Source organism: Argiope bruennichi, chromosome X1 (assembly GCF_947563725.1).
Source record: "Argiope bruennichi chromosome X1, qqArgBrue1.1, whole genome shotgun sequence".
Lineage (NCBI taxonomy): Eukaryota > Metazoa > Arthropoda > Arachnida > Araneae > Araneidae > Argiope > Argiope bruennichi.
The window spans coordinates 98009575-98025797 of NC_079162.1; the positions used below are offsets into that span (position 1 = coordinate 98009575).

A 16223-nucleotide genomic window follows, 5' to 3' on the forward strand; every position below is an offset into this window, starting at 1 on the left:
GTGAGTATGAATTAAATCTTGCGAATGTACTGTTGTTACTTTTGTGATAAGTTGATAAATTGTTGGATCTTATTTATAGGTTGTTATTAGATTAGATAAGATTTCTGCATTTCTAATGTTCAAAAGAAGTTTTCTCGAAGTGTTACTTTTGTCTAGTAATTCTAAATCATGTACTGGCTAAATTTAAATATGTTGATTTCATTCACTCTATATCTGTAAAATATATTTAATTCGCAGTGGTTTTAAATTATAACCATCAAGTAATCAGACTTTCCAAAATGAGTGAGAATAAAATTTTCATATCAAAAGTATTGTGTGAATTTATTGATATTTAATGCATTTGAAGCTTATTTAAAACTAGTTAAGATTGAAATTTTGTTTAACTATGATATTGGATTCAAAGCAAATAGTATTATATACTAATGAAAACAAGGGTATGTCACTATGTTTAAATATATGTCAATAGCTTCCAGGATATATATAAGATTTTCATTCCCCGTCCTCAGTTATCATTAGTGGTTCAGCAATTGTGAACGGTGCCCAGGGTTATAGTATTATACCTCTCCCCGTCATATTTGGAATTTGAAAAGTGACTTAAATGCCCTAAGATTTTGTCTGTGCCTTCTCCCCTGTAAGACTAACGCCTATACTATACTATATGCATAATATAATGATTACTGAAACTTAAAAATTTAATGATCTGCAATGTATTGCACTTCACAATCATTTTTACTTAAAATTTTTGAGCAAAAGCGCAAGCAGAAATAAGCGGTGTTGTGCGCATCTGCATTAAATTTTATTCACCAATAGCCTTATTTAGCATAATATTTTTCACCTTTTTCACATTATCTTTATGGTATATTACGATAAACTACATGATTTTATTAGAAGAGAAGAAAAGAAATATTATCAAATTCAATGATAATACATATAATATAACAGATGTATGTTAACAGATATGATATTAAGTTAACAGATGAATTTATTTTTAAAAATCCCTCTTGCAGTGCGTAATCAATATCAAGCCATCACATATATACCTCATTGAACACAATTCATATGGTTGTATAATATATTTTGCGAAAAAAAATCATAGTTAAGTAAATAATATTTCATTTCTATTCGATAAAAAAAATTAACAATTCACTGTTAAAAAATGTATTGTTATTAAAAATTTAAAAATTGCCAAAGAAACAAATGCAAATACTGATGGCAAGTATAAAGTTGGGGAAATACAGTCAGTCCCAAAATTGAGTATACACCTGAAGGTATAAACTATACTCTTACTTAATACACTAAATGTTGCTTTAAGAAAATTGCGTTTTTCACTAATGATTCTCGGGTTCATCATCTATCAACATGTGATGATAAAATTATATAACAAAATTTTTTTTTTAGAAAAATATATAAATATAGCAGACGAAAAAGCATCTTACAAAAATGAGTATATACTTTTATTAATTTTGTTACAATAAGCAAATCAATATTTAGTTGCAAAATCTTTTGCCTGGACCACAATGTGTAATCGCGTAGGCATTTATCTGACTAGTTTTTGGATTGTTTCAACTGAAATTTTGTTTCGTTTTTTTCTTAATGCTTTCTTGAGATCCTCTTTATTTGTCATGTCATGTTCATGGACGTATTTCTGAAATTATGACCATAAATTTTTCACAACATTTAAATCTGGATATTGGAGTGGCATGTGTAGCTGTTACTTGCAGTGGTACAACAAGTATAGCTTAATAATCTTCGCAGTATGTTTCGGATCATTGTCTAGGACTAAGGTCAAAGATGAAGTTTGACCTTATTTAGAGAAGCCAAAAGCTATGATTACTACATAATATTTTCAAATATAAATTAAACTGCTTTCTTTATAAGTTAGAAATATACTAAATATATGACTTGTTTATAGATTGATTTTAAGGTAAGCTTAGAATTGTTTTGTGAAGAGTTCTGAATATTACTGTAGAACTTTGACAATATATTGTTAATTAATTCCTTTGATTTTTTGCTTGTTAATTTTTAAATAGATTTTATGAAAATAAAATGGTAATTTAAATAACTTTTTTTTTTATTTTAAAAACATTTTGTAATGTTTACCAGATTTATATTTTTTGAGCTGATTGTATTCGTTCTGAAAAATTCTTCAATCAGACATTAAAAATTATGATGTACGAAGGTGTTGATGCTAAATGGATTTGAATTAAATTCGTTCAATGGGTCATTACGGACGATGTTAATATTTTTGTACTAAACTTCCAGTATTGTATTTCAGGAAATGAAAGAAGATACTTATGAAAATAAAATAGTTCTAAAAATGTAAAGAATAAGGTTTGTTCTTATACGATTGTTACTGTCCTTTTATGATAACAAGAGATATTAATGAGTAGATTCATACTATGAGACAGTTTCAAAATTTATTATATGATACATGTTGATGCTCTACTAATGTAAAATACTGATGAAAATTCGACTTAAGTAACTCTTCATACGATTCTAAGCAGATAAACTTCTAGAACTCGTAGGATGAAATTTAGTTGTGACAATTCAAACTGCTTAGTTTTTAAACAAACTAATATCTATGAGCAGTTAGAGGCAAAAAGTGTTTTGAGGAGACATTTTTGTTCCTATAGCATTGATGCAAATATGCATTCCTACTTGCAGAGATGGTGAACTGCTATCTTGGTAAAGAAAGTTACTTAATGGCGTCGCTGTGTTAATATCAGTAGTTGTTACAGAGGGATACCTGCGATTATATCATGCGCAGAAATGTAGAAGAATAAATAAACATGAAATTTTGCCTTAATATCGGCAAATTGGCTACAGAAACATTGGCACATGCTTCAGTAATCTTAAGGGGATGAGTCAATGGATCATTGAACTGTATTTCGAATGATAAAGACATAGAGATCACTCTCATTGTGATTTTTGACATCTGAAGCACTGATCATAGTAAATTCTTCTGACGATCCCAGTAGAATAAAAAAAAAAAAAAAAAAAATTAAGGCAAAAACTGTGACAGCAGTTTGCTCCTTGACCGAACGGACTAGAACGGAAGCTTTCGAGGAACTGGGTGACGACAATATATCCCATTAGTGAGCTGCGCACTCGTCCTTTGTCACTCATTTTGGCAGATTCAGCATCTGGTAATATCTTTTTTCCATAGAAGATGATACCATTGAAATGTATCTATTATCAAATATTATTGAGATTCAGCGAAAAACTATGAAATGTTATTGACTTTCTTACATAAAATTGTTATCGGGTCACATTCAAATAGTGGTAGGAACGTTGAAATTTGTATGCTGCTTTCCAGTATCACGATTTTTGGAACGGTGTTCAAATTTAGTAACCAATGTACTTTTTTTATTTTTTGCATACAGGTATAGTAGGGTAACTTTTTGATTTACCTGATTTCATTAAAGGGCAGACGGCTACTGAATCATTTCGCACAACCTTTGCGTTGCCGAAGCTTGAGTTTTTGTTATTATATTTAAAACCATCGATGGAATATACTACTTGAATAGGATAGCTTTTGTTGGTCACATGTCTACATGGCACTTAGCATGTTAATGAATTCTGAGAGTGAAATAAATATTTAGTGAATGGATTGACTTGTTTGATGGGGACTGTCTTAGTATCACTTCAGTCTACTTATTTTTCATTTTTCTCTTAAATTCCATGCAACAACTTTAAAACCAATGCATTGTATCATCGGATAAATTTAAGGTGAAGTCGAAAAGAGAAACAATTAAAGAAATATTGAGAGCACAGCAAGTTGCTTTCCGAAAAACAGAGGGCTCTAGACTCACCCAAAATAACCAAAGATTATGAGATAATAAAAAGTAAGCATTGAAAGTATAAGAAAGAAAATTAAGCATCTAAGTAAAAGAAAAAAAAGTAAGCATTGAGTATATGTACCTTTTTTAAGTTTGTATTATAAATTATTTTAATAATATTATTATAAAAATGCTCCAATATAAAAGATGCTGTTAAAAATAAAAATTCAAAATGGTTGCTGCAACTTTTATTTGTCATATCATACATTTACTCACCTGTTTTCTTTACTTTGCATCTATGTTATAGTTACAATGATAATGAATAAACTTTTATGCTTTTATTTCGTACTTTAAAATAAAAAGAAAGAATAACCCTGCTATTATATCAAAATGCACATGTCAAATTTGCCAAAACATTTATTGATATAAAATACTGAATTAAGTCGGGATTTACATTTGTTTGGATCTATAATTGTTCTCAAATTGAAGTATGTGACACGTGATCGTTTTTTACTGTCACAAAATGCCATTTGTCTCTAGTGGTTCCATCTGTGACATCAACATTTCATAAGTTTTGCTGTATAGAGGTTTTTGGCAAACGGCATTTTGATATAACAGGAATAGAAAGACAAGCATCTAAATTCAGCATGGGAAGAAAAGACAAAATTTAAATTGTTTAAATAAAGTATCCATGTTACCAGCTCTTGTTTTCTGAAACTGTCTAGTATGTGGATTTTTTTATGGATAATGTATAGTGACTATTCACATTGCAGAACATTTCTCTGTCTTTTTGAGGTGAAATTTTCTGTCATTATTAGAAATTTTGTTCCTGAAATCACAGAAACTTCCCAATATTTGCATTTTACTGTACAATAATTTAAAAAAAAGAAAAAGAAAAATACACGACATTTATATTAATTTTCTATTGTTTTAAATAAAAAAAAACAATATTTTAAATAAAAATGAATAGTTTAATTTAATGATATATTTTTGGTTTTACATTTTGCATTATTTGAAGTTCATTCGAAAGCAAGTTATCATAAATTATCACTGAACAATAAATCTATATAATTCTTGATCAGTGTTCTGGTTCTGTGTCATCGAATTTCGCCTCCATTTCTGTGTTTTCAGTTCTTTCAACAGAAATACTTCTTGAAAACTTAGAAGGTTTAACTTTTACGAACTCAGTTGATCCATTTTCATTTGTCGAAGAATACTTTTTAGTAGCATGAATTCTTTTCGATTGTGGATCATGATCATATCCATTTGTTTTCATAACATCAGTTCCATCCCGATAAGTTACTTTAAAAGGTGATAAACTACCACTGAATCCAGCTCGACTTTCTGGTAAAAATGGCAAGTCTATAAAACCAGATCTTTCTTTTCTTGACAGTGCTGAATTATTAAACCTCGAATAAAAACTTTTCCTCCAAATCCTGTCCTGCACAGATTCCCCTGTTTCATCTTCAGATGTTGATGAAGTTCTTCTTACCTGATTTCTTTCACCTCTCTTATAGTTTGGCAATATTGAATTGTCTCCAATGTAATCTCTTATTTTATTCGACTCGTTTGCTAATGTAGATTTCGTAATATCTTTAGGTGTATCTAACGATTCTGATGATGAAGTTTCGTCTTCGAAAGATCTTGAACTTTCTTTTCCAAAACTTGATTCATTTTCTATTTCTTTTGTGGCATTATGATTATCACTTTCTGAATACGACAAATCTGGTTCTACATTCTGTGGTGTGAAGAATTCTTCATTCTCACGAGTTGCTGCCAACCAGTCGCTGACAAATTGTTTTTGTGAATTTTGTCTGAAGTCAGGGTACATTTCAAGAGGCCTTAATGAAAAACCATTAAGCATATCTAAATCATTCATTTCATAAGTCGGCACAGCGAATTGTGTTAAATTGTCATAATACATGGAATTGAAGCGAGGAAATTCAGTAGAAAATTTTCTCCTTAAGAAAGGACTTTTTGAATGGTACAGATTAAATGTATCTGTTGAATTGTCTTCTGTTCCCTGGAATCTTTGCGAAAGGACTCCTTTGTATCCATGGGTTTTTAGTGCTTCAAGAAGTGAGCCTGCATTTTCTTCTTCATCCATTTTGACTTCTCTCTCTACTCTTTCTATCTCTTTCTCTGCTTCTTGAATTCGCTTCAAAGATAAAAGCTGCAGGAAAGACTTACTTCTTTTTTCTAATTTTGACCGCTTACCTGGTGCAAAAATGTTTCTTGTATAGCGTCTTGGACTTTGATTACCATTCACTACATTTGTATTCGTTTTGTTTTCTAAATCGTTTAAAAATTTTGACAAAAATTGAGATTTGTTTGGCTGTTGAAACGGCAATCTTCTTTCGTTAAGGAACTCACTATTTTCATTGTAGATATAGCTGTCTTCACCTATTATCGAATTACCAGTTCGGTTGAATCGTCTGGATGATAAATCATTGGAAGGACCCGATGCTTGCAGTATTCTTTTTAGAAAATCACTTTTTTCTTTTGTTTGTGAAGAGTCAGTCGGTGTATCCTCACAAATGCTATTTATTAAATTATCATTTCTCATATTATGATTAGTAATACTTGCATTTTCATCAAACCATTTGAAATTAGGTCTTTTACTGGCAGGGAGGCCACATAAATTTGGAGAACTTGAAAATTTGGTTTCATCTTTTGAACGAGAGAACTGCAATTCTTGCTCGCTTTGGGAAATTCGAATGTAGTCATCAAATTCAGAACAGCTGTCGACACTTTTCCCGCGCATTTGTTCGATTGCATGCATAACTATGTCACCACAGTCTTGAACACAACTAAATGTATTTCGTCTTCTTACACCTTTTTGATTTGAATCGCAATTATTTGTCTCCGTTGTCAAAGGAAATCCATTAACTGCATTAAATACATCATCATATAAAGAAACGTCATTGTTATTGTTTTCGTAGTTCAGTGTTCTATTTTCAGAAAGATTTGATGAAATGTTTTGCTCATGAAATGCATCTATTCCGTTTACTTTATGGACATTTGTAGCATCATGTATATTCGGAATATTAACGGATTTTTGATTTCCAGTTTCTGTGTAGGAAGCTTTCAAACTCAACAAATATTCCTTACACTGTTCTATACTGATACCATTTCTGGAAAAGTTTAAATATTTAAAAACTGGTTCATTTTGATAAATGTTTTCCTTTTCACATGTTTCGCTACTTCCATAAGAGGACGTACCTTGGGTAGATGTTTCAATTTTAATACTAGGTATATTTTCCATGGTTTCTAAAACTTTGAAATCTTCTGTATTTACTTCAGACATCATCATATTTTTGTAATTGTTCAATCCTTCCGAATCACTTACTGATCTGGATAGTTTTGTGGTGCACTCAGAATTCGGTACGCAAAGAAAAGAACTGAAATTCTTATTCAGATAATTGTTATAAGCTGTAGAGCAGTTTGAGACATGAACTGGGAACTGAATATCGGATTTAGATTTAGCTAACATCAAAAATCCACAATTAGATTCTGTATCTAGACCATTGAACTGAAAGTTAATATCCAGACCATTTTCAGTTGCAAAATTCATTTTTTTGTTGTGCATTTTAGCATTTAACAAATTACCGAAATATGTCTCTGGAAAGTTAATCATGTGTTCCGTGCTATTATTTATACTTCTTTGTTCTTCACAGACCATATCTTGTATCTTCTTCGCTTGAAAGGATTTTAAGTACTTTTGTATTTTCAATCTATTTGTAGAATTGGAACGTAGAATTAAATTCCTGTTAAGAGCAGCCTTTTTAATTTTTTCAATCTTTTTTTCAATTTTTTGTTTGTTTTCTGAAACACTTACTGTTGGAAAAAGAACGATATGTTTTTTCTCCTCAGTTGCGCTAGGTAACGTAGGCAATATCGAGGGGTCGAATGTAGGCGGTATCTCTATTTTTCCGGGAGGTTTCTTCTTAGGATTTGATGATTTTACCGAAGGTCGTTTTTCATATTTCATAGAGAATATTCGTGCTAAACTAAGTGCATTATTTTTTCCTCTAAAAAAGAGTCCAAAGTGCTTTTGACCAAACAATTGATTTTCCAAAGATGTCTTCATTTTAACCGATGGATTTCGATGTAACATATTTTCCTGATGATTCTTCTTAACTTGAAGACACTGATCATTGACATCATTTTGATTATTAGGTTTGGATGTTTCCATATTTTGAGAATTTTCGCTCACCGTAGCTGGATTTGTCAATTCTTTTTGAAGATTCAATGACACTTCTGCACCTGTTGTTATAGTGTGGTTTAAGATTTCTTTCTTTTCTTCGGTCAATTCTTTGTTTTTAATGTCTGTTTGGAGATGCGTTTCCATTTTATGTGTTGCAGAACCATTCAAAATTGTGTTTTGTGTGGTCTCTTTGTTATTTAAATTTTTCTTCATTTTTGCAGATATTTTTGGTACAACACTTGTAACTTCGAAAATAGGAATAACATATGCAGAATCCACTTTACTTGCTAAATTATTTTCGCCATTTTTAGGCCACGATTTGAGAGCTGGATGTATTAATTCATTCATCGGGAGTTTTGTCATCTGAGTGTTATTTTCTGCTGAGGAGGTTTTCAAAGCAGATTCAACTGCCACTAAAAGTTTATTTATGATGAAACTTACATCATAATTTAGAATTTGTTCATGAAGAGAAGTTTTTTGTGAAATTTGATCGTTGATGGAACTTAATATATCAGAATGACCATTATTTGTCACGGAATGTTTTTCTTTTTGCTGCGCTGTATCTTTTTGACTAATTAATTGCTTAGATCCATTTTTGGTATTGTTCGGTTGGGAAACAAGGTGAGCAACTCGTAAGTTTTTAGTTTTAAGAACAGCTTCCAACGCCATCTTCTCAGCAACAATTGAAAGAGATTCTGCATAGCCTTGATTAACCCAAGAGTCTTTGCATATGTCATAAATTGTAGCTCTTCTGGAGATATCAGGTGTTAACAGGCGACGAATCAAGCCACTCGCATCTATAAAATACAATAAAAATGAATTTTTTTTATGAAAATGACCCGCAATATTGATAATTAAATAAGTTTTATAAGAAAAAAGGGCATTTGTATTGATAAAAGAATCATTTAGAGCACAAATTGAGCATTTAGCATTCAGTACAGTTAAAAAATGAGAATTATAGAATGAAAGATAAAAAATTATTATTATTGTTATTTTTTTACTCTCGGGCGTAGAATCTTCATAATAAAAGATATTTTATACATATTTAATTATATAAACATATATAGGCATTTTTATCGTGTCTATAATGGGAATAATTTTTGATATTTAACTATTTATTCAAATATTTCTGGTTATGATAAGCATTGCAACAAAATAATGAAACATGGCATGATATGCAAAAGGAATCCTTTGGAAGTTTAGTATATCAACTGGATTTATTTTAAAAAGTAACTTTTACGTCATTTCTAAATACAATCACGACTTTTTTACTCTTTTTTTCCATCTTAACCTTCCCTTCTTTTAATAAGTAAAATTACTTTTTTCAATCTTTTTCTGGGAACTTGATCTTTTTCTGCTTTAAAGAAAGGCAGAAATTCTTATATATAGTGAATATATATATATAAAAAATTAAACTTATAATAGAAATTTATTTCGCTGGACCTTTGTTTTACAAAGTATTAGATATGAAGTTAGCATGGGACTTTCAGAAGGAAAATTCTTGTAACGAATAATTATTAGCGAATTCCAAAACAATTTTAGTTTCTTCACACCTCATTTAATCCAAGGTAACCAAAAGCGGCTACTCCACTCCGCCCCTTAAAGCATACGAAAAAACTGGATGATTAGGAAGTTGCGGTAGCATTGACTGAAATTCTAGTTGAATCCTTAGGGTAATCACCGGTCTCGGTACAATCTCTCCTGCAGGAAGCACGTCCCGTCATCGATAGCGGATGTCCATCACCGTGCCATTACTATACCCACTAGGAGAGAGAGAACCAAATATACCACAGGAAGCCCCTTTTCTCCATATCGGAGGTACGCCCCCCCTTCGGTGGGACTCGATCAAAGTTAAAAATACTTCGCAGTCAGAAAATAGCGCCGGCGACCTGGTCTAGGGGTAGCGCATCTTCCCCGTGATCTGGGCTCCCGGGTTCAAGTTCTGGTTCGAGCATGGTTGTTCGCGACCCTGTTTTCTATTTGTGAGGTGTGTGAAAGAGCCCGCCCCGCCCCCTGTAAAAAGGGGTTGTGCAAACGAATGTGTGTGTCATCTTCATATGAGGTAGAAGTCAAACTTCTGCGCTTGGGTACTCAGGTGTCTTTATCCTCTTTCCGTTGTGAAACGGACACATCATCATCAGTCAGAAAATGGCCCAGCAAGTGGTTTTGATTGGAAGAAAAGAAAGAAAACCCTATTATTATCAGTTGTTAAAAAATTTATGAATGAGTTTGATATCTTTTATTTTACATTTTTATAAATTTTTGTATTTGAGTAATAAAATGTTCATTTGTATAAATTTATGTATTTGTGTGTTTTGTAGCCGTTAAGTGTGTTTTAATTTGATAGAGTTTTCTACCCAGATTGGATTCTGAGTTACATGCATATCGAGTTTTGAGCGAACTTTTATTCTGGAATCCCATATTTGAAATCATAACGCATATTTGGAACTACCTCTTTGTTGCAAAGATATTAGAAGAGAGTTTCTGAAATAAAAAGAAATGGCGTAACAATGCTTTACTGAGAGCAAAGTGTCTTGATATGATTTTAATACTTTGTTTGCTTAATCAACTTCCTGGTTCTTGCGCCATAAAAATCCAAACAATCCAAACCAGTTTTGAGAACAATAAGTTCTTTTAAAATTTCTTTATTTTTCTGGAAATGAAAAGGGAATAAGAATCTCTGTATACAGGGTGATTCCAAATTCATGGTGCAAACTTGGAAGGGATGTAGAGAACAAGAATACGAATAATATCCGCATAGAAAACTCAGACCTTATTCCCTTTCTTTAGTCATAAATACAGGGTGTCTCAATTCAACTAAAATAAGATACTTAGTTTCTATTTTTACACTAGTAAAAATATTTTAATGAAATTTACAACAGTGGTACATTTATTTAAAACAATAATTTGTTGCAATAGGAATACATGGGCGCAAGTGACGCGGTGAGACTTCAGATACAGGAAATTACACGAAAGGAAAGAGATAGGAGTTATTGGTTGGTTCCGTTGCCGGCAGAGAGCAGTAGGTGGCAAACTATCTGTTAACATTATGCATCTCAGTAGGGGAAGACGCCATTCTCGAATGTGCTCTCTGTCGTCAGTGATGGAAGACTTTACGTATGCCGAAAAACCAGACATTTATTACATGTACGGCCCTGCAAAAGGTAATACCGGAGCTGAACTACAAATGTATCACTCTTAGTTTCCAAGTCGGATAACAGATTGCCGCAAGACGAATGCCGGATAACAGATTGTTTCAACAGTTACATCGACAACTTAGTAAAAAGGATTCTTTCCACGTTACCAGATAAGATGGCGGTCGATGACGAAATGTTCACAGTCCAAGCCTTGAAAAAAGCATCTTGAACTCTGTGGCTGATAGATCCGAATCAAGCTATTGTACATGGCTGGCTCTAATGTGAGTCAACATACTATTTGGAGAATGTTAAACGTAAATCGCTTATACCCCTTCTATTTTCAGCGAGTGCAAGCTTTGAATCAGCAAGACTATCTGCTGGACCTGCAATTCTGTTTGTGGTTTTTTCAGCGATGTGCATTGCAGCCGGAATTCACAACACATGTGCTGTTTACAGATGAGTAGACATTTACATGTGAGGGTATATGCAATGCCCACAGTTGTCATATGTGGGCACCCTAAAATCCAAACGCAGCATGACTACCTGCGCCTTTTCAACGATTCATTGTGAATGTGTGTGACGGGTATTGTCAACGGCATTTTAATTGGCTTTACCTATTGCCGAAGCGACTCAATGGCCAGAGTTATCTTATTTTTCTGGAACGGTGTTATCTGAATTGCTGCAAGATGTTCCGATAATCATTCGCAACTGAATATAGTTTCAGCAAAATAGGGTACCAGCCTACTTCAGAAATGATGTTCACAGTTTCCTGACGGATACTTTTAAGGCAGATGGATTGAGCGTGGTGGGCAGTCCTTTGGTCACTCCGATCTTCCGATTTATCGAGCATCGATTACTTTTTATGGAAACAACTGAAAATATCTGGGGACATTATTGGGACGTCTTATTTATGACACTTTGGTTGATTCAGGTGAGGATCTCATTGCTCGAATATCAGTAGTTGTTGCACGTGCGCCTGAAATACCTGGCATCTATGGCAATGTACGCCAGTCGTTTCACCGAATCTTTCAAGTATGTATCACTGTTGGTGGAGGGAATTTCGAACAGTTATTGTAAACATTGCGCTTGTGAACGACACCGTCACTAAATACTTTGCCCTTCTTTTAGCCTATTATTTGTGTCACTTGGGCGCATATATTCTTTTACAATAAATGATTGTTTTAAATAAGTGTACCTCTGATGAAAATTTCATTAAAATACCTTCACTAGTGTAAGAAGTTAGAAACAAAACATTTTTTTTCAGTTGAATTGAGACATCTTGTATTTATGATTGAAGAAGTGGATTGCGATCTGGGTTTCCTATGTGAAAATCATTCGTATCCTTGGTATCTACCTCCCCTCCAAGAATGTATCATGAATTTGGAATCACCTTGCATACGATTTATCAAACTTAATTTGTTCAATTATTGGCTTCTTGACAAATTATTCATTTCAATGTATAAACACTGTGATATTTTTAATATCCTTAAAGTTATATTACCCTGCCACTGTAGAAAAAGTGTTGATATATAATCTCTCAAAGAATTCTATTTACACGGATTTTTATATTAATGTGCCAAAAGTTATGACATATCTTAAGAAATTTGGAATATAACACTAGCAAGCGTTTTTTCAAAGAATTAAATTTATGACATTAATATTAAACATTCACATAATAAGAACATGGAACATTTAAAAATGGGAAAGATTTAGATAATCAGTTAATCATTTACAAAGTTTTATTTTCTGGAATTTGGGCCCCTCTATCTTGTCTTTCAGCTTAGGTTGATTCTTTGTAATGTACATCACACCAAGAGCTGTGGTTAATGATGATGTTCATGCTCCTGTCCTTTTTGTGAAAAATTTTGTCATTTGTTTTAACACGTTAATATTACTTATTTTTTTTAAAGTCAAAATATACAATTATTGAAAATTCTATACATTTTGGGCGAGTCTTCTTTCTCTGTGATTTTATTTTCTGCTTGTTTATAATAATATACAATACACAATATTACAACTCTTTTATATTTCCACCTTTAGCGTTTTTCTGTCTTATATAACAATTTTTAATGCCCCCTTCTTATTTTCTATATTCACATGGTATTTAAATCCTTAAGTATATAGCAGAGTGAAGAAAGGTTATTGCGGTACACTGGCCTCCAGCCGGAGGTTTCAGCTGCAATTCAGGGAATAAATCTTGCTTGGAATTTAAATGAGAGATCCATGAAGTGGAAAAAAAAATTTAGACGAGAAAATTAAAGCGCGATGTTGAAATATGAGACAAATTCTTCTTAGGAAAAAGGGAGAGAGAGGATCGAGTCTCAGTCTTAGAGCATGCGAGCATCTTAAATGTATGTACCATATCCTCAAGTGCACGTTTATGAAATTTGATACTTCTTATCATTTAGACAAGGCTGAGAAATTCAGGAAGGGAAAAAAAAAAATCGAAATAAAATAAAATCACGCCTACCACAAACACTTTCAGTTACTGGAAAGAGGGAAGAAAATACTTCATATAATCTTTAAGAATTTGAAAGGCAAATAGAGGCTACATGGAATAAGAGCTAAAAACAAAAATCCATGTAGGAAGCAGTAATTCGATTTTTAATTTGGAGTAGGTTTTTGTTAAGATTGTAAATATAATATAAAATTTTAAAATTTTGATTTTTCATGTAGCGAAAAAACCTTTAATGCATAAATATTATTCCATACCGTACTCTGAAAGAAAACCAAATCGAGAGAATATTTTAAACAATATTTTAACAACCTTTCTCTTAACTAGAGGAAAGACAGAAATACTGAGGCAGAGTATTATCAGCAATTAATAATGGATATTTATTTGGAGGCGGATACCAAAAATATGAACGAAATACTCTATAATATTAGTAATGGGCATATGTTTAAAGTTCATCACTATTTTCTTGAGCATTTTAGTTTATTTAAATGGTTCCTCACGATTTACACTTTTCCTTCATATACACTGTAATCACAATAGCCTGGTCTTGGTGAGTCTTGAGTCAATTTTTGGGGAGTCATAACTAGACTTTGAATATATATGCATCTTTCCACAATTTACAAAAATGTAATGTGGGCTTAAATTCTTCATCAATCGACAGTAAATTCGACTTCATCAATCGACAATAAAAACAGCGCAATACGCAAATAAGCGTCTTGTACAGAATGACAATTTGAAATAAGTACTTTTTCAATGTGCAGAGGAATATATTAGAGAAATGGCTTTTTGCACACGATTTATCTGTCATGTCGGCTGTTGTTCGAATCTATGGCTTTGCTCAAAGTTACAGCAGCATTCAGTACCTCAGATCCCACCCGCCTAATCAAATCTTTTATTTTCTGTATGAACATTCGGCTCGGTTTGCATACGCATTAATTTCGAAGCTGTTGTCATTAAATATTTATTAAATTTAATAATCAATACTTTTTCTTTATTCAAGTTCCCTTTTAACTTATAAAATCTCTTTCGAAATGAATGTGTGCTGTTCACCTGTGGAAGAATTCAATGTGTCGAGGCTGAAATGAGTAGCAATAGATTCGATTTCTAAATTGTTGGATCACAGTGTTTAAAAGTTTGTGACCTGTTGCTCATGTCGCTTGAAAAGTGTAGAAACGGAGAATTGCATATTTTTATTTACATTTATCTATACTTTCACACACGCACACGATGATTCAGATGCCATTGATATTTAAGACATACAACGGAAAAAATACTGAGGAGTTTTTATTTCAAAAAGTCAAAATTCTTATTAATTGTAAAGAGAGGTCCCTATATTCAATACTCTATTGAAAAGGCTTAAGAGTTTTAAGTTAGTCGAGAGATAAGATGAATTAATATACAAACTCACTTGATTTGGAAACTGGCTCTTCATATCTTCCTTCAGAAATCTGTGTCACAAGTTCTTTGAAATTCCTACCATCGAACGGCATGGTGCCATAAATTAAAGTGTATAAAAGTACACCTAAGCTCCAGCAATCAACCTAAAAATACATTAAATTTGTTTGAATAAGAAACTTGTAAAAAAAATACAATTATAAACATCATCTTGTTTGAAACAGTTCCCAATTTCCACTTATATATATATATATATATATATATATATATATATATATATATATATATAAGAGAGAGAAAGGATTGTAAAAGTAAAATATTTCAACCTCAAGATTTTGATTAATTATAATATTATAATTTTTTAAACTTAACTGAATCTGTAAAAAACATTTTTTCAATTATATTTCCTTGTGGGCAGGATGATTCAAAAATGTAGAAAGCTAGATAGTTCAGATTTGATATCGTTAAAGTTATAGATATGTTTTAAATTTGGTCAAATACTTCAACGAGAAGACTGCATGTCTGTTTATACGTGCGTATGTAAACTCGAAAAACGCAATAAGCTAAATGGAGGCCAATTGAGAGTCGCTGTATTCTCGGATGACGTGGCTGGGTTGGTACTTTTCCAAGAATCAGAACGGTTTTCTACTAAACACATCTGCAAATGGAAGTATACAAAAAAGTCGACGGGAGGAAACTTCCGCTGAATTACTTAATATTCTTAATCATTTCCTGGATATAAAAATAACTACTTTTTTTTCTTATAATCTAATACGCCTAAAAAAAAAAGAAGAAGAGTTTCTACTAAAATTAGGATGAAAATGTATATTCTAAGCATGTATTACTTAGTTTTTTTGAAAACCCTGTTATAAAAGAATGGCCAAATTGTTTAAAGTAGTAATACTATTATTATTATTAGATTCCCTTCAATACGGAAGCTTAAAATCCTTATTTTTATTTGACAATCTCTAAGATAAGTTTTCCTAGTTGGTTTGAAAAACTAAAAAATCGGTTTTAAATTATAAAATTCATATAAATGAACTTTTATAATTTATTTAAATACCTTAAATATTTTATTAATATATAGGATACAGTAATGGAAGGTAAGTAACTACTGAAATTAAAACATTATAATTAGCTTTTATATAGAAAGTTTAATCAACATAAAATATCCTCATACATTTTTCATGCTTAATTTTCCTTTCTAATGTTATTGATAAATATTTACCCTATTTTTTGTCTTTAATAGA

At 31.8% G+C, this 16223-nt stretch overlaps 1 protein-coding gene across 1 annotated transcript in view; it reads right to left on the reverse strand.

The window, feature by feature from the left end:
• Window positions 1-4729: 4729 nt before the first annotated feature.
• The window catches only part of LOC129958250 (probable serine/threonine-protein kinase MARK-A), a 74901-nt gene continuing 63407 nt past the window's right edge, over window positions 4730-16223 (reverse strand). The window contains exons 6-7 of the mRNA XM_056070558.1: window positions 14987-15119; window positions 4730-8783 (exon numbers count right to left, since the gene is read on the reverse strand). Coding sequence (XP_055926533.1) covers window positions 4858-8783; window positions 14987-15119 — 4059 coding nt within the window. The 3' untranslated portion in view covers window positions 4730-4857. The remainder of the gene's footprint in view (window positions 8784-14986; window positions 15120-16223) is intronic.